We start from the raw sequence: 18909 nt of genomic DNA, 5'->3' as shown, positions 1-18909 counted from the left end.
GCATGATTATTATTAATTTATTCATTTATTATATTATTGTGTAGTCAACACGATCTTCTAGTAAGAAGTTTATTGATATTAATATTGAGTTCCTCATTTGCTATTCTTTTTTATATGTTTTATTGAAACATTGACATAGTTTGTCAGAAAATTGGCAGTTTCTTGGTAAATATTTCTTACAAATGTTAATTTAACACACTTTCAACAGTTTTTAAAACACTGTTGAACCAACCAAACTATATCTAACAAACACACAAATGCAACACTTTTGAACAGAAATGTTTATTTTGAGGCAGCAGAGTGAATATATGTTAAAACTAGGTTGAAAGATGTATCGAATCGAAACAATCGGTATCGGACTGTCTGAAATCGAAATCGAATTGAATCCAGCTGTTGGTGAATCGTTACAGCTCTACTGTCTGTGTGTGCATTTGCACATCTGTCTGATCTTGCCTTGACTGTTACTTTGTCATTTATCATGCAATGTTGCCAACAGCTAGCAAGAGGGCACTGTGGCGTAATGGATATGGTGTCCGGCTAGAGATTGGGAGGTCATGGGTTCGATCTTCAGTATGGACTGACTTGAGATCTCCCCCAAAGACATCAAGTACTAGTTCTACCCAGGAAACGGACTCAAAAGCATTTCAATTACTCATAGGCTTTCAATGCAATTAAGCTAAAATATTTAAGCTCAAACTATTGTTGCCAGCAGGTATAGCGTTATATGATTTACATTTGACATTGCGTCTATTGCAGGCAAGAGGAAGGTGTCCAACAAACCAACATGGCGTCTGCCACGGGTGAACTGCAGCCTCTCTCTAGAACTGGGTCACCCACTGCCGCGGAAAAAGATATACTGGTAAATTATTAATAAAAAACTTGTATGGTTTGCCCACTGAGAAGCAGAGTGAAAATGGCACTATGCAACCAGCATAAAACCAGAACAGCCTGCATGTTACCCACTGTCTCTTCAGGTTTTATGCTGTTTGCTGCTCATTAGTATCTTAGGGTTGGAAATGAAGCCTTTAAATCTTGAATCTAGTAAAAAAGGTCTTTAGTTTAATTTTATTTTCTAATGGATTACAAACGCTTTGAAATGCATGTGTATATGGTAATGGGTCAAATAGGGCCTTTGCTCGCTAACCTGTCTAAGAGTGAAGGATAAAGGATAATCTGAATATTAAAAAAAAATCAAAAAACAAGTTTCAATCTTGCAAATATCATTAAATCATGGAATAGAGCTGGTTTGGAAGATACATGAAAACTAAATTTTCTAAATATAACCACATTTTTTTTTTAAACTTTCAAATGAAAATTTAGGCAATTTGTTACAAATACATATTTTTTTAGATTGGGAATTGGGCCAAATTTAGGCATCGAATTAAAAACAACAACACATGTCAAGAATATTCTGTTTTTCAAGTCATAACTCTTAAATTTAGATAAGTTGGTAAATGCTACATTAACCCGTTGTTTTTTTCCAGCGCTACTACTACTATATCCACCACGGCATAGACACGGAACACGTGGCTCCCATGGAGGATTCCTGGCTGGAGAACGTGCTTGCTCTGATATCCACCGAACTCAAGGAGGGTCATAACGAGACCATCGACAATCTCTCAGACGAGATGAGGGAGGACTACCTGCTAAGTGTCAAGAAAGCTATAGGTAACAGTTGAAAAAAGAATTACCATGGAATTGTGTACATTGTTTGTTTTCGTTATTCTTATGTTTTAAACAGATCTTAAGTTACCCGTTTGAAATCTTTTCAAAATCATATATACCATATGAGCTTTACTCTTGAAAATGGGGTTTAATGCATGTCATCCCTGATAAGCCTGTGCAGTCTGCATACAAGTTTATTTGGTTGGTACCAAAAAAGAACCTCTCACAAACGCTCTGGTTAAGGTTTTCTAAGACTGGCTAAATACTGTACAATCATTTTTATTCCTGCAACACTTACATTAGTTGATTTTGTGACCAATCCACTAATTTAACACAAACACGGAAAATGACCAACGCAAATTCCTCATATTTTGTCCCCAAATCAGAAATCCACGAAAAAGTCATAAAAAAAAACACTAAATTGTATGCCAACAAATCAACATAATTTTACAGTATACTAAAACCTGTATAAAACACTAACTTAATTGTCTTCAATATTTCAGTTGACTTCGTCTTGAAAGACCCGCGTGAGCGCGACGACGAGAAGAAAGTTAAGTTGGCACCACACCGCGAGGAGCTCATGGTGGTACCGAAACCCTGGAACCGTTCCTACCTGCTCGGACTTGAACTCATGTCTGAGAATCTGCACGTGACCAACCCCTGTATGCTGCAGGTGCTGGACCTCTGGCACGGGACATTTGGGTGAGCAAAAAAGATTTTGGGGGAGATTTGTGTTTTTTACCTAATAATTTACGTTTTAAGTTTTAAATGGATGAAAATAAGGTGTATGGTCTAGATTTTCTTTGTTTTCTAAATGTCTTGGCTAACTCTTGTCCTTTATATGCAGAAGAAATTAAGAAGCCAGTTATATTTTCAAAGTAGCGGGCTTCTAGCAATAAAATACTTGAATTAGCTCCGTTTCAATTAATATTGATATTTCTGGGAAAGTAGACAGCATCTAGATTAAATGTAAGCAGTGAAATCACGGGTTGCTGGTGCTTCTGGGGAACACTTATTAATTTTTTTTTCTGTCCTCAGTGGCCTGAGGTTCATTGACATCGAGGAATTCCACGCACGCCAAGACTCCATGGAGCTGCAGAATTTCCAGGCCCTCTGTCTGCGACACATCGATTCGGCCAAGGAAAAACTACTGAAGAAGTACGTATATCAGGTCTTTAAAACCCTCCTCACCCTTACCAGGGCCTGCTTTCACCAACCAATTCTTAGACTTTAAAATAAAGAATGGACTTAAAACCAAGAAATAGGCTTCCAGCGTTTGAATAAATACTGTCTACTACCGGCGATTATGTCATTTACAAAATGTTCTACATGAAGGATGATGTATATTTTGTAATGATGTAGATTTAGTTGGCTAATGTCCAGTTCAACCCGAAAGAAAAGCAATTCTTGAATATTCCAATTAAAAAAATATTGTTTATTCTTAGACTTAAGTCTAAGAATTGTTTGGTGAATATGGGTTCAGGTCTGCCTTTGTCTTCCTCCCCCTTGCCCAATGGAAAAACTATGGAAAAATCATGTATTTCATGTCTCAAAAGCCCAGTGTTCACAAAATACATCATACTCATCGGACATTTCAAGTAGATTTTCAAAATGCTGCCATTTGTTTAATCTTAAAATATGATAATACGATGTAGCTTTAAATTAAAAAACGCTTTTATTAATGTGCCATTTACCCATCTCTGCAAAAAGTGTCCATGTTAACCCTTAGAGCGCTGGAACCGAATTTTGAAGGCCTTTGCAAACAGTTTGGATCCAGATGAGACGCCACAAAACATGGCGTATCATCAGGATCCAAACTGTTTGCTAGTCTGATAGTATTCTTTGAAAAAAATCGAAGAAAATGCTAATTTTAGAAATTCAGCAGACAACATTTTAGCAGACGACAAATTTCCCAGCATGCAAAGGGTTAAGACATCTGTACACATTAAGTACATGATCATATTGTTGAAACAGAGCTGCAGTTTTTAAATTGCAGTTTTTATGCCCCCCGGATTGAATGATCGGGGGTATATTGTTTTTGGCCTGTCTGTCTGTCATTCTGTGTGTATGTCTGTCACAAAAATTTTGCAATAACTTTTGCAATATTGAAGATAGCAACTTGATATTTGGCAGGCATGTGTATCTCATGGAGCTGCACATTTGGAGTGGTGAAAGGTCAAGGTCATCCTTCAAGGTCAAAGGTCAAATATATGGCTTCAAAGCGGCGCAGTAGAGGGCAGTTATGAATTGTTTTCAAGACTATATAATCAATATCCTGCTTCAATCCTATTGATTTACCCAGGTTTTTTTTTGGCCCGATTTTAAAGCCGAAATTCCGCTATGTTCCCAATCTCAAAAAGTATACTTTTTCCCAAAATGTGGCAAAACATTCCCAATTTCCAAAAAAATTTTTTTTTTAGAAAGAAGTCTAATGCGTATTTTATTTCAATTTTAATTCAATTACATCTAAAAAAGTATTATATGATTTTGTTCTTTTAATTTGAATGATTATAAAGAGTTATATCAAATTTAGTATTTCCCTAATCAGTGGACTTTTTGTGTGAAAAAAAAGGCTAATGAATTTATTTTCCCAATTTCATGAAAATGCCGACAAAATTCCCAATTCCAAAGCCATGGGCTTTCTTCCCAAAAAGTGGAGAAAAAACCCTGTTACCTATCCTTCAGTTTGTTCATGAACAAAATTGGGACATACAAAACATTTGACATTTTACATAACTTGAGATTTAGATTATAACTACGCATGCGTGTAAAGTGTGAACACGCAATATCAGTCCAGCAAATAGAACTTAAAACAGAATTGATAGCGTACATAGCATTTAACCTCAGATTTTAACTGGTTCTGTAGTATTGCCAATTGTAAATAACCTAAACTTATCAATTAATCACCTTAACAAATCAATTATTGATTGGCACATTGGATTCAGGTTTAGTGTTTGTACTGCCAACTTTAAGTTTAGTGTTCTTTTTCAGAGGATTGACAGATTTCAATCCATGATTGGGCTTATATCCAGTTTAATGTCTGCAGCTGTACAAGACGTTGATTAACTGCCATGATTTACAGCTATTGCATGATTACATGGACATAATATTTATATAACTTACTCATACTTATTCATAGTATATTTCAGGTTAAAAACAACAACAACGAAAATACAATCTAACATGTTTATTATGGACCTCTGATTTGTGGGGTTATGTACCTTCTTTAAATGTTTGTCAAAACTTTCATGTTTTAATTTTAATTAATCACACTGAAATTTCTAAATCTCCATTTTTTTAAGACCATTTCATGTCAGATTTTATTTAACCCCTCTGTAAGTGATGATTCCCAAAAGTTCTTGAAATCTTCCATGTCTCATTTTAAGTGACAAATCCCAGATGTTGTCACAACTCTTCCGAGAGATAGTGAACTCTCTCCTATGACTGACTTATTTGGAAAAACTGGGCATAATGCTGGTGGGTAAAGTATTGTCTCAGATTAGCCTGTGAAGTTTTTGCAGTGCAGTTTGCACAGGCTAATCAGGGACGACAGTTTTCGCCTACACTTAATTTTTTGTTAAGAAGAGACTTCCTTAACCCTTTGCATGCTGGGAAATTTGTTGTCTGCTAACATCAGTCTTCGAAATTAGCTTTGAAAAGTTACATGCCAGTCGGACCAGTTACTTAAGAATTTTTACATGCCCAACATATATTTTTTACATGCCCAAACTTTTTTAACCAAAAATGTAACAAACCACAACATGTTTGCACTTAAATGCTACACATAGTAAAGCAGAACATTTGTTTCAACAGTAGTGAATACAATGACATCTAATCAGTCACTAGAATAAAGACGGTCGATCGTTACATCAGAGCGCTTGGAAAGAGCGTTCTCTGGTGTCCTTGTACGGTTTCTTGGCTTCCTTTTTCTATTAATCATTGTCAATTTTCTATTTTGGAAGTGCTTTACCGGGCTTAGCCCCATCAACATACATAAGATACTACATAGCCTCTATGTCGACAATGACATTTGTTGACATTGACGAAAACGGAAGCGTATTACTTGATTGAAATAATCAATTCAAAAAGCATCTACTCTATTACTTTCTAAAGAAACCGTCGATAAGAACTGAATGTGACCGAAATGCATCGGTCAAAAACAATAACGATGACGTGAGCAAGCAGGTGCGTGTTGTTATACCAATCGAATATCGTTGTTTTACAACTTCCAAAATTGAAAAATAGATTTGCAAATATCAAGAATTTACGATTGTTTTTAATAAACTGTCAATTGGCTTCAATAATTAACATACCTGGCGGGCCACAAACGTGAATTTTTGTATGCGCCCGGCATTAATTTTACTCGCCACGGGCGATCGGGCATGTGCTAATTTCAAAGACTGAAACATGTTGTCTGCTGAATTTCTAAAATTAGCATTTTCTTCGATTTTTTTCAAAGAATACTATCAGAATAGCAAACAGTTTGGATCCTGATGAGACGCCATGTTTTGTGGGGTCTCATCTGGATCCAAACTGTTTGCAAAGGCCTTCAAAATTCGGTTCCAGCACTGAAAGAGTTAAAACGAATAGTGCCATAAAAGCAGACAGTGTTGTCCCTGATTGGCCTGCGTGTACTGCACAGGCTAATCTGGGATGACACAAATATCATATGTGTGGACCCCCGTTTTCATAGACTGATTCTCAAATTACTATCACACTTAAATTCACTTCCTGTTGATGGTTCCCAAAAGTTCAGAGCATCTTCTTTCCGGGCAACAAGAGGAAGAATGGTTCCCAGAAAACTCAATAATATGATAACATTTTTAATCTATTTCCTGTAGATGGTTGACCCCACATTTTCATCTATTTCCTGTAAGATGGTTCCCAATTCAATCTATTTCCTGTAGATGTTTCCTGGAAGTTCAGAACATCTACCAAGCAGACAAGAGGAAGAATGGTTGCCAGCTAAACTTAATAATATGATAACATTTTTAATCTGTTTCCTGTAGATGGTTCCCGGAAGTTCAGAACATCTTCTACCAGGGCAACAAGAGGAAGCAGGTGCCCAGCAATCAGGATCAGGAGAAGCTTGAATCCTTCTTCAACTGTGCAGCCACCTTGATGACCGAGAATCTGCAGCTGCTCACGCTGCTGTCTCTGAAAGACTACCAGGACCTGATTGTCCAACCACCGGTAAGTGTCCAACTTACATTAATTGGCCGTTCTCTGTGAAAAGGGGTTTTAATGCATGTGCGTACATTAAAAGGGGGGTTAATGCTTGTCCGCTTGTGTGGTATTTTTCGTTTACAGAAAGTCTCTTCTTAGCAAAAATCCAGTTTAGGCGCAAAGTGTCGTCCCTGATTAGCCTGTGCAGACTGCACAGGTTAATTTGGGAAGACAATGTACGCACATGCATTAAACCCCCTTTTCCCAGAGCACGGCCTTAATTGTTTAACACTTAACCCCTTAGATCCGTAGTTTGATGCATTTGTAGTCCCTTAAAAAGTTAAATTTAATTTAAGACCTTTTTTACTAGATTTAAGTTTTAAAGGCTTCAATTCTAACCCTAAGATACTGATGAACAGCAAACAGCATAAAACCTGAAAAGTCCGCGAGTTACTTGCAGGCTGTTCTAGTTTTATGCTGATTCCATAAGCAATGTCCACTTTGCTTCTTGTGAGGGAAAGGGTTAAACATATATGTCTTGTTCTGAGAAAACTGGGCTTAATTCATGTGCGTAAAATGTCGTCCCTGATTAGCCTGTGCGGACTGCACAGGCTAATCTGGGACGGCACTTTACGCACATGCATTAAGCCCAATTTTCTCAGAACACGACACAAATGAGCCTTGTTCTGGAAAAACTTGGCCTTTATGTGTAAAATGTTGTCTAAGTTTAGCCTGTGCAGTGTGCCCATTAAGTCTTTCAAGCATTTTGTAAACCAGGTAGTATATTATGGTAATATAGAATTAACGAGATACAAAATGCTCGTTTTTTTTTTGTCACAATATTTATCATTTTAATTTCCTGCAACAATATCTATTCATATGACAAACAAACGCTTACATCGTACATGAACATGTGTTGAATATATTGTCCCACAAAAAAACAAAAAAAAGCATTTTGTGTCTTGTTAAATCTATGTTTCCAGACCACATCTAGAGTTGAAGTTTTGGCTATTGCTATAAGGAACCATGATGTTTTATGTGTCAATTTTATTTTTTGGAAATATTGAACGAAATATTTGTTGATTTTGAGTGTTAATGGGCTTTTAAGATTGCATATTTCCATCTTCGTAAACAGACGTCTACGCGAGCTTACGAGCACCCGGGCTTCATCATGCGTCTGATCCTTGACAACACACAGATCAAGTTCGAGCCCACATTCAATGACTTTGAGGTCATCCTACTGAACGTGTTCGACGTGATGATCAAGGCATCACAGGTGGTGCCCAGGGTGGAGACGAAACTCTACTCAGAATGGGTACGTGATTGTTAATCTTATATCCCATTACATTAGACATTGTGACTATAAGCAGTCTGCAAAATTTACCCATGTCTGATTGCCATTGCGATGAAATCTCGGCTCTGGCGATAAAAAAACTTGAATATAGATCGCCTATGAATCGCTAAATTCTTACACCTGGCTCGAATATTTAAAATGTTGTAATACATTTGGTAAACTGAACTTTGATTCGATGCCGATAAATGAAATGAAATGAAATAATAGTGTGAGGGTTTTTATAAATTAAGTAAAACGGTTGAATGTGTGTTATTAATAGCTTTGAAATTATGTAACAACGGTAACAGTGTTAATCATTCATATGATTAAGATCGATACGCGTGAGCATCGGCTTTGTATTTATCCGATGATGAGAGTGACAATGATGAGGATGCTGATGATGTTGATGATGATGCTAACTTCAAAAATAATGACAATAACATTGCAAAATATTGTAAAGAACTCTCAGAGTCAGATGTGATGGAATAAAAGTTTGAAACCTGGAATACTGATTTGTTTACAATCTTACCCCCCATGCTATGAAAAATTTCCTCTGGCTATGAAATTTTCAAAGTTTCATAGCCACATTGGCTATGAAGACAATAAAGTTAGTTTGCAAACTGCTATGAGTCTATTTTTCCTGTCATTTTTATCATTGAGCCGCGTTTTGGGAAAAGTGGGCTTAATGCCTGTGTAAAGTGTCGTCCTATATTTTCCCGTGCAGACTGCACAGGCTAATCCCGGACATCACTTTATGCACATGCTTTAACCCCAGTTTACCCAGAAGAGGCTCATACCATTAAAAAAAACCAGGTCTTATAATGTTTCAGGTAATGATACACTTTCCCAATTACGAAAAAACTACAAATTTCCCAATTGCTGTCCAAAAAATTCCCCCCCCCCCCCCCCATTTTTTTTTTTTTTGGAAATGCAACATTTTGTTAGTTTCCCTATGCAGCTCTTTGGTTTGAACCTAGGTAAATATAATATTGACAGCTTGAAAACACTTGGTTATCAATTTTAAAGTATTTGGGAGCATAAAATCAAATACACCCATTTCCCAATTTGAGGGTTTCACGCCTCGATTTTTTGCAATTTTCAGGCTTTCAGGACTCAATTTTTCCATATTGGACCGCTACGGGTACTTTTCCCAATTGGACAAAAAAAATTGCTGTGATATAACTTCTTAACACACTCAAAACCAAGCTCAAATACTATATATGAGACCGGCTCTGGGGACATGGGGCTTTATCCATGCTGGTAAGGTATTGTACCAGATTGCCCTGTGCAGTCCGCACATTCTTTTCATGGACAACACTTTCCGCATGTACTGGATTTGTTATGCTCCCTATATATTCGCCCCTTAGTCTGTCCGTCCGTGTGTCCGTCCGTGCACAATTTTTGTCCGGGCTATTTCTCAGCAACTAATGACCAGAATTCAATGAAACTTTATGGGAAGCTTCACTACCAATAGGAGATGTGCATATTATCAGCAGGTTCTTGTCGGATGATTTTTTACAGAGTTATGGCCCTTTGAAATTTTTGAAATTTTCCATTAACGGTACATATAGTGCAATTCTTGTCCAGGCTATTTCTCAGCACCTAATAACCCGAATTCAATGAAACTTTATGGGAAGCTTCACTACCAAGAGGAGATGTGCATATTATCAGCAGGTTCTGATCGGATGATTTTATACAGAGTTATGGCCCTTTGAAATTTTCTATAAAAAAATGATTGTCCCCCCAACTACTGTGCCCTCAAGACGTTTCCTTTTATCTGAATATATAGTGCAATATTGTGACAAAAAAAACCTTTGGGTAGCATCACCCGTCTCCGACGGTTTCTTGTTTAATAAAGAGATTATCTGGAAACAAAAAATTCCATAAAAATGGAAAATTTCGCTAATGATTAGCCTGTGCACACTGCACAGGCTAATCCGGAACAAAAATAAACGCACATTTCTTAAATTTCATGCTATAAATTTATAAATATTTGTACAGAACTCTCAATATTTCAGAGCGGAGACAAATCTAAGGCAACACTGAAACCAGTCATCCTGGAGGATATACTTGAGAGACACAAGGTCGCGGTCCGCGAACTCATCAAGCAGGAGAGCATTGGGCCTATAGAGCACAGCAAAATATACGATAAATACAACTTCCTTATCTCCAAACAGGTATGCAGTTGGGGGGTGGGGGGGGTTGGGTTATAAAAAACTCTTGTATTCTCAATTTTAGATGATGATGATAATGATGATGATGATGATGATGATGATGATTGACTAATATTTCTTCTACTATTAATTCTACCTCCATTACCACTACTTGTATTCTGCGGGCTGTTGATATAATCGATTACGAGATTGATTACAATTTAACCCATTTATGCCTAGTGGACTCTCCCATCCTTCTAAACTGGATCAATTTATTTCCAAAACTAGGGATGTCTTGTATACTTATTTCTATATTTACAATATTTCGTACCAAAATTTATTTAAGCAAACAGCGCAGACCCTGATGAGGGTCTACTCTATTTGCCAAGGCCTTTTTCTAGATACTAGGCATCAATTGGTTAAATTAAACTATTTCAAATGTTCAGGCTGACACAGTCCTAGAACAGTCGCTGATAATTAAAATGACAATATTTTTCATTTCAGGCGGACACAGATGTCGAACAGTTCCTGAAGGAGACGCACACGTTTGATGAATACAAGAAGGAAGTGGAGAAGTACCATCGTCTGGTCGAGGAAATCACCTACAACTCAATCAAGGTACGCGCCAGTCAGATATCAATATGATTGAGGATTTGCAGATTTGCGCCTTTTATTAAAAGAAAATCCAGTGTCCATTTTTTAGCGTTTTCTAGTTGCTCGTTGAATTTGTGTGCGTTTGCTTACAAGAAAAGCTATAGTGGTCTAATATTTTCAGAGTTTTCTAGTTCCTGGTTGAATTATGTTAATAATTTTTTTGCTATTTCTTGAATGTTCTGTTGTTAAACTAACTGGTTCACGTTTCAAGGATTTGCCTGATAAAAAACCCTGTCAGGAAAAAACTTTTTTCTTCTTTTAAAATCCATTTTACAATTATAAAATTATGCCTTAGTAAAAAAAACATTAAATTAAAAAAGAATCGTAACCATTGTTTTGAAAACTGAGATTTATTTATCAGTATTTGTAACGTTATGAAAAAACCTCTAAAGAACAATGTTATCTTTAAAGATACTTAGTTTGTTGGTCAATATCATGAATTTTCCGAAGTATACACCCGTATTTAAAAAAAAACTTCATTTGTTTGTGATAAAATGAATTTTATTAGTTATTTATCCTTAACCCTTATTCATTGATTATTGGTGAAATGTTTGTATCATTTTTGAGTAAAACTATTGGACAGTTATTAGATTAGACAGAATAAATAATGACAGAAATGCTTTATGGTTTTCATATAGCATAGTGTTCTGAGTGGGAAGTGCTTCAGGGTTTTTTTTACCCGATTTTATAGCTGAAATTCGGCTATGTTCCCAATCCCAAAAAGTATACTTTTTTCCCAAAATGTGGCAAAAAATTCCCAATTACAAAAAAAAAAAAAAAAAAAAAAATTTTTTTTTTTTTTTTAGAAAGAAGTCTTATGCGTATTTTATCTCAATTTCAATTCAATTACATCTAACAAAGTATTATATGATTTTGTTCTTTTAATTTGAATGATTATAAAGAGTTATATCAAATTTAGTATTTCCCTAATCAGTGGACTTTTCATGTGCAAAAAAAGGCTAATGAATTTATTTTCCCAATTTCATGAAAATGCCGATAAAATTCCCAATTCCAAAGCCATGGGCTATCTTCCCAAAAAGTGGAGAAAAAACCTGTGCTTTTTAATTGTTTTTGGTTGCCTACTGCCTATTTTAACAGCTTTTCCCAATTGTTGTGTTTACCTTTTTCATTTACAGGGTGTACAAATACAAAATAACCCTATAATGATTGAAGTCAGTACCCTGTGTTGACTGTGCGCTTTTGAAATTGTAAAATTTGAGATGGTTTCAGATTTTGTCTTGCCCTTTTCCACTTACATACGTATTTTTACACATTTGTAAGCGTTAAGAAATTTCAATTTAATTAATACTGTTCTTATTAGAATAATGTTATAAAGGCTTTCCAACCCTTAGATACTGATGAGCAGCAAACAGCATAAAACCTGAACAGACTGCAAGCTCGCAGGCTGTTCTGGTTATATGCTGTTTGCTCATAGCCATTTGCACTTTGCATCGAGAGGGAAAGGGTTAATGGTTGACATGGTATCTTAGAATGTTTGAGCCGATCTGTATTGAAACCATGTCAAACTGGTTGTGTTGTTCAGTGTTTTCCTAAATCTGAATCGTTGCATGTTGTGATGAACAGATTTTAAAATCTAGAAATACAAACTTTTTGAGCGGTAGGCTGTGTACTTTATGTGAAATAAATGTATAATTGCTTTCCTAAATTTCTGCAAGGTTGTGTTTGTTCGGGTCAAATTTGGAGCCAAAATTGGACTCCATTTTCACTATCATTAGTATACAGTTTCCAAAATGACTGCCTAAAATTCCCATTGGAAGACTCCCCCCACCTAATTTTTTAGGCTCCCCTCCCCCTAATTTTTTTCAAATAAATCTGAACTATTTGTTCATCTATCAGTCAAACCTTTGTAAAAAATAACTATGGAACCCATTTTGTTCTCAAGTATTTTTTAGAAAAAGAAAACAGCACCAATATCCCATCTTTGGTCTAAACAACGAGATTTTTCCCAACCCAAAGGGCCACAGCCCTATTCTGAAAATGTTTAAAAAAAATACTGCTGCTTTACTTAAATAAATTGAATAAGCATACATATTGGCATTTTTTTAAAATACATGTGATGTTGTTAAGTTTACAGTTAAGCAAAAGTATATCAAAGTAAAACTAATGCAGTAAGACTGGTTCTCAGAAAGTGATCAGTCAAATGCGGTAAGACTGGTTCTCAGAAAGTGATCAGTCAAATGCGGTAAGACGGGTTCTCAGAAAGTGATAAGTCAAATGCGGTAAGACTGGTTCTCAGAAAGTGATCAGTCAAATGCGGTAAGACGGGTTCTCAGAAAGAGTCTGCCAGTCTTACCAAAACATTTGTCTGACATGTTCATCCAGTGATAGGACCTACGGCTTTTAGTGAGTTTTACATGTTGCATGCACGATTATATGTGATGCTGTAGTAAACGTATGCAAATCACAATTTGTATGCCCCCGGATCGAAAGATCGGGAGTATATTGTTTTTGGCCTGTCTGTCTGTCTGTCATTGTGTCAGTCATTGTATGTGTGTGTCACAAAACTTTAACCTTGGTTAAACTTTTATAACTTTTGAAATATTGAAGATAGCAATTTCATATTTGACATGCATGTGTATCTCATGGAGCTGCACATTTTGAGTGGTGAAAAGTCAAGGCCAAGGTCATCCTTCAAGGTCAAAGGTCTAATATTGTATTTTTCGTTCCTAAAACTTTAACCTTCGTTAAAGTTTGTTCATAACTTTTTGAATATTGAAGATAGCAACTTGATATTTGGCATGTATGTGTATCTCATGGAGCTGCACATTTTGAGTGGCTAAAGGTCAAGGTCATCGTTCAAGGTCAAAGGTCAAATGTATGGCTTCAAAGCGGCGCAATAGGGGGCATTGTGTTTCTAACAAACACATCTCTTGTTCAGAGTAGTATGTTGTCATACAGATTTTGTCCTTAATTGAGCTGCTACTAGAGCTCTATTGGTCATTATTGGTTCGGGTACTACTTAAATGTACCCCAGGTACTCTTAAGTATACTTACATGTAACCCCGGTACGGAAAATATGTAAATACATACTCAGCCAATTTAGACTGTACCCGAGTGTTATTCCCGCCCAGAATCCGGTATTGTAAAACGCGCTACAGAATGGGAAACATAATTCTCTTTGAACAATACCTGCCTCAACTTTCTTTTTTTTAGTATGAGTTTTGATAATGTAGAGGCCATTTTACAAAATATTGACATAAATATGAACTTACTTAATTTGAAGAATAAAAAGCCAACAACAACCAACTTTAGCGTTAGAATTCCAGGGTTCATTTTTTTTTTTTTTTTCCGTACTCGGTGTACGTTTTAGTAGTACCCGAGCCGACAATGACCAATCGAGCCCTACTAGCAAGCATGATAGTTTGTCTTCCATCTACATATATCAATCATATGAAAATTTGACTGCAATATTATAATATCATATAATTTGCAAGTCACATATTTAGTTGTTCAACTATTGTATCCATATGAGCATATGCATTATTAATATGTTTATCGAAAGATCAGCCAGTTGCATGTTAACTTTAGTCAATATAACGAGTGTATATATATGTCGAAACAAAATCCTGGGGAAAGCCTGTTGTTTGTTTGTTGCCATTGTTGACATTGTGTAATTGTGTTGCCGTGTGTTTGTGTCCCACAGAATGGGAGGGGAAAGGTATTTTGCACAACGGCAAACTTAGTTTATTTCCCGCTCATAGCATGCCCACGATCTTACGTTTGTTTCAAAATTAAGTGTGCATTATCTCTCTATTGGCACTTAAAATCAGACCGCTATAATAATAGAAAAAAAATGGGTGGTGCTCTGTGAAAAGGAGATTTAATGCATGTGCGTAAAGTGTCCACCCTGATTAGCCTGTGCAGTCTGCACAAGATTATAATGGACGACACTTTTTGCTTTAATGATATTTTTCGTTTTAAGAGTCTTTTCTTAGCAAATATCCAGTTAAGGCTGAACGTGTAGTCCCTGATTAGCCTGTGTGGACTGCAAAGAATAATATGGGATGACACTTTACCCACATGCATTAAAACCCCTTTTCACAGAGCACAGCCAATATGTTTTGTTTGTTTTTCTTGTTGTTTCTCTCTTAAGACCTAATTTGAATTTTTTTAAATTTTTATACAAACAGGGAAAGAATATCGTCGCTGTCGTTCTCAAATCTCGAAGCTACAAAATGCCAACTTTTCAGGAGAGAGAAAAAACCGTCTTATTTTTTTATAACAATGTTTTAGAAATTGAAATTCTGTAAAAATACCAAACAAATGAAGCTGCAAAATATGGTATAAGCCGTAGACGCGTAAGTCATACTGATAAGTCATACTGACAGTCAGACATGGTAGCTACGATATTTTGTCACATTAGTTTTGTCATTTTTATGAGGTACGACAATTCGTACTGATAGGAAACCTCGTAGTTGCAAATAAAAAAAATAAAAAAAAACGTTTTTGTCAAATTTGTCCAAACGAAATGACGTACATTTAGGTGAAATGGCATCGCTACGACTTTTCGCCGGGAAAAAAAGCCAACAATCATTCTACAACATTTCGTCACGTGGCTTATTCAAGGGCTCTGATTGGCGTAGAGCTATGAGATATAGCACAAAACACGCGCCAGACTTCATATATTCGGAAAAGACGAAAAAAATATTTGGAAAATTTTGGAGCTACGAGGTTTGAGAACGACAGCGACGATATAATATTTAAATTATGTGTCCATGAAAATTTATTCCATTTTGGCTAACTACATTTCAGACAGATTTTAATGAATGGATTAATGGCTGATTTTGTGTGCCCACATGTTACAGTTATCCCTCTTTCTTAACCTAACCATTCCCCATCCCCCCGCCTGACCCTCTTTTATGTGTTCTTCTCGCTCTGTGCTTCATTTTGTAAGTGATTCAGCGGATTAAGGGTGCCTGATTCTCCCAATTAAAATGCATGTAAACACGTTTTGTAAAACATTGTTTTCGGTGAATTACATACGAGTCTCCATGTGGGGAAAACTGAACATGTTCATAATGTGTTGCCCCAGACTAACCCTTTGCATGCTGGGAAATTTGTCTTCTGCTACAATGTTGTCTGCTAAATTTCTAAAATTAGCAATTTTCTTCGATTTTTTTCCAAAGAATACTATCAGAATAGCAAACAGTTTGGATCCTGATGAGACGCCACGTTCTGTGGCGTCTCATCTGGATCCAAACTGTTTGCAAAGGCCTTCAAAATCCGGTTCCAGCACTCAAAGGGCTAAAGCGAGAATGCACAATTTGTGTATGCGATAAATTGTAATATATTGATAAACAAAATGTTACAATAACACAAAATAGGCAAGAAAAATTATACATTGAAGATGAATTTCATAAAATGCAGCAAAGACAAATTTGCGCCCTGAGCCGATTGTGATGAAGATATTTCGTACATATTTTCCTCCAATAACCGAAGTGTTCGTCTTTTTATTAGGATCAGAGTTAATGTTCGTGTTTGGTATGAATAGATATCGTTGCAGGAAATTAAAATGATCCGTAAAACTGAATTTAAATTCACATCGTACTTGCATGATATACATGCTGGCGAATTCGAATGTACAGATATTTTCGATTTCAGAATTAAATATCTTGCTTATTTCGCATTTTTTGAAACATGTTCTTCTTAACTTTCATTTTAATTTATATTGATATATATGTATAATAAGTTTTTTTACACATTTTATATAAATTCATAAATATTTGACAAAATCGTGCATACCCACTTTAACCAGTGCAGTCTGCATGCACAGGTTAATCAGGGACAACATTTTCCAGCTTAACCCTTTCAGTGCGGGAACCGAATTTTGAAGGCCTTTGCAGACAGTTTGGATCCAGATGAGACGCCACAGAATGTGGCATCTCATCAAGAACCAAACTGTTTGCTATTCTGATAATATTCTTTGAAAAAAATCGAAGAAGATGCTAATTTTAGAAATTCAGCAGACGACATTTTAGCAGACGACAAATTTCCCAGCATGCAAAGGGTTAACTGGATTTTGGTTTAGAAGAGACCTCCTTCTAACAAAGAATAGTGTTTTCCCTGATTGCCTGTGCATACTGCGCAGGCTTGTCTTGGACTATACTTTATGCAGGTGAATTAAGCCCCATTGTCCCAGACTGCAGCCCATATGAGTCTCTGAAATAGAATATTAAGATCAAAGAATGTGAGTTGTGTTCTGAGAAAACTGGGCATAATGCATGTGTGTAAAGTGTAGCCCAGATTAGCCTCTGCAGTCCGCACAGGCTAATCAGGGACGACACTTTTATCTTAAATTGGATATTTGCTAAGAAGAGACTTCATTTAAACAAAAAATGTCATACAAAGGAAGTGTTGTCCCTGATTAGCCTGTGCCAACTGCACAGGCTAATCTGGGATGACAATTTATGCACCAGCATTATGCCCAGTTTTCTCAGAACGCGACTCATATAATTTTAAGTTATGTTTAGTTTCATTTAACTGATGAACAAAAGTCATTTTTCCTTTTTTGGCAAGACAGGATAGCATATTTCAGTAAGTGTTAATATGTCATTTTCACAAAAATCACAAAACTGTATTTTGATTGCATGTACTAAATTAATTCCTAGTAAGTTGAAGCAAACAGATTAATGCTTGCTTGTTTGTGATGTTAAATGTTTACATATATGTTAATTCCAAAGTGCTTCAGCGTAAAATAATTCATAATTAAGATGAAATTTATCAGCACATGTCAGATTCTGTTCTTGTTTTATCATCAATCCATATATGATAGGAATCATAAATGTAGTTTGATCCCAAAATATTCTAGATATTAGTTTTGATATAACTATGGATTTAGGAAAAAAATGAGATCCAGAAATACCATAACATCTTATACAAATCTACCCAAATTAGAGTTCACCATTGCAAAAAAGCATGTTCATTCAATGCATACATTGTTGTCGTACTTCTTTACATCACTTTACGCTAAATTAGTTTTCTTTTAGAGATGTAGATGTCACAGCCATTATACTTTTATGTTAAAATATTAGAATGTCACGATTTTCCATTTTCTTCTATTTATAAAACCAAATTCATTTTTGGTTGTTTCAGCATATCATATATTGTTATTTTGCCATTTGTTTAGTTTGTAGTTTTCACTCATATTCTAGGATAATTAGAAACACATACTCCCTTTTAGCTTGTTTAGAAAAAAAATAAAAAAATAGTTCTTGTAATTTAACAGGTTGAGATTTAATTTAAGTAGATTATTAATAATTTTTATAATAATAATATTAATAATAATGATCCAAATACGTTAATAAAGCAACCTTAGGAAGTTGTCACCAAAATCCTTAGGGCGATTTCAGGTATTGAGTTGTGATCAAAAATTCTTGGGGCGATTTCAGGTGTTGAGACTAGGAATGTTTGAGCTTCACTGCGATGATTTGATTCGTGCCCTCTCCAAGCGTGCAGATGCTTTGTGCACGAAACTGCTTGGACGTATGGCTCGTGACCACCAAGAGGAAAATAAAATGTAAGATGTTTGAGCCTAGTTCTGGGCCATGGGGCTTAATGCATGTGTTTAATTAATCCTTTACAACTTATATACGTATTTTGACGCATTTATAGTCATTCCAAAAGTTAAATTTTACTAAAGATTTTTGGTTCTATATTCAAGTTTTAAAGCCTTCATTTCAAACCCTTAGATACTGATGAGCAGCAAACAGCACAAAACCTGAAAAGACTGTGAGTTACTCGCAGGCTGTTCTGGTTTTATACTGGTTGCAAAAGCCATTTTCACTGTGCTTCTTATGGGAGAAAGGGTAAAAGCATCATCCCACATAAGCCTAAGCAGTCTAAACAGTCAAACAGGAATGACAGACACTTTACTATATTATGGAATTTTTCGTTTAAAAGTGGTCTCTTCTACCTGAA

At 35.8% G+C, this 18909-nt stretch overlaps 1 protein-coding gene across 4 annotated transcripts in view; it reads left to right on the top strand.

Moving 5' to 3' along the window:
* The window catches only part of LOC127848498 (dynein axonemal heavy chain 7-like), a 281861-nt gene that overhangs the window by 11595 nt on the left and 251357 nt on the right, over positions 1–18909 (top strand). For 3 of the 4 annotated variants that reach the window (XM_052380990.1, XM_052380992.1, XM_052380991.1), the window contains exons 4-13: positions 757–859; positions 1485–1668; positions 2169–2367; positions 2704–2823; positions 6675–6858; positions 7967–8146; positions 10183–10341; positions 10822–10935; positions 14636–14650; positions 18381–18508. In XM_052380990.1, the coding sequence (XP_052236950.1) occupies positions 757–859; positions 1485–1668; positions 2169–2367; positions 2704–2823; positions 6675–6858; positions 7967–8146; positions 10183–10341; positions 10822–10935; positions 14636–14650; positions 18381–18508 (1386 nt within the window). The remainder of the gene's footprint in view (positions 1–756; positions 860–1484; positions 1669–2168; positions 2368–2703; positions 2824–6674; positions 6859–7966; positions 8147–10182; positions 10342–10821; positions 10936–14635; positions 14651–18380; positions 18509–18909) is intronic. The other variant, XM_052380993.1, reaches the window with a different exon arrangement.

Source organism: Dreissena polymorpha, chromosome 10 (genome assembly GCF_020536995.1).
Source record: "Dreissena polymorpha isolate Duluth1 chromosome 10, UMN_Dpol_1.0, whole genome shotgun sequence".
NCBI classification, from domain to species: Eukaryota; Metazoa; Mollusca; class Bivalvia; order Myida; family Dreissenidae; genus Dreissena; species Dreissena polymorpha.
Note: the sequence above shows the minus strand (reverse complement) of the source record. Positions and strands in the feature narration are given on the sequence as shown.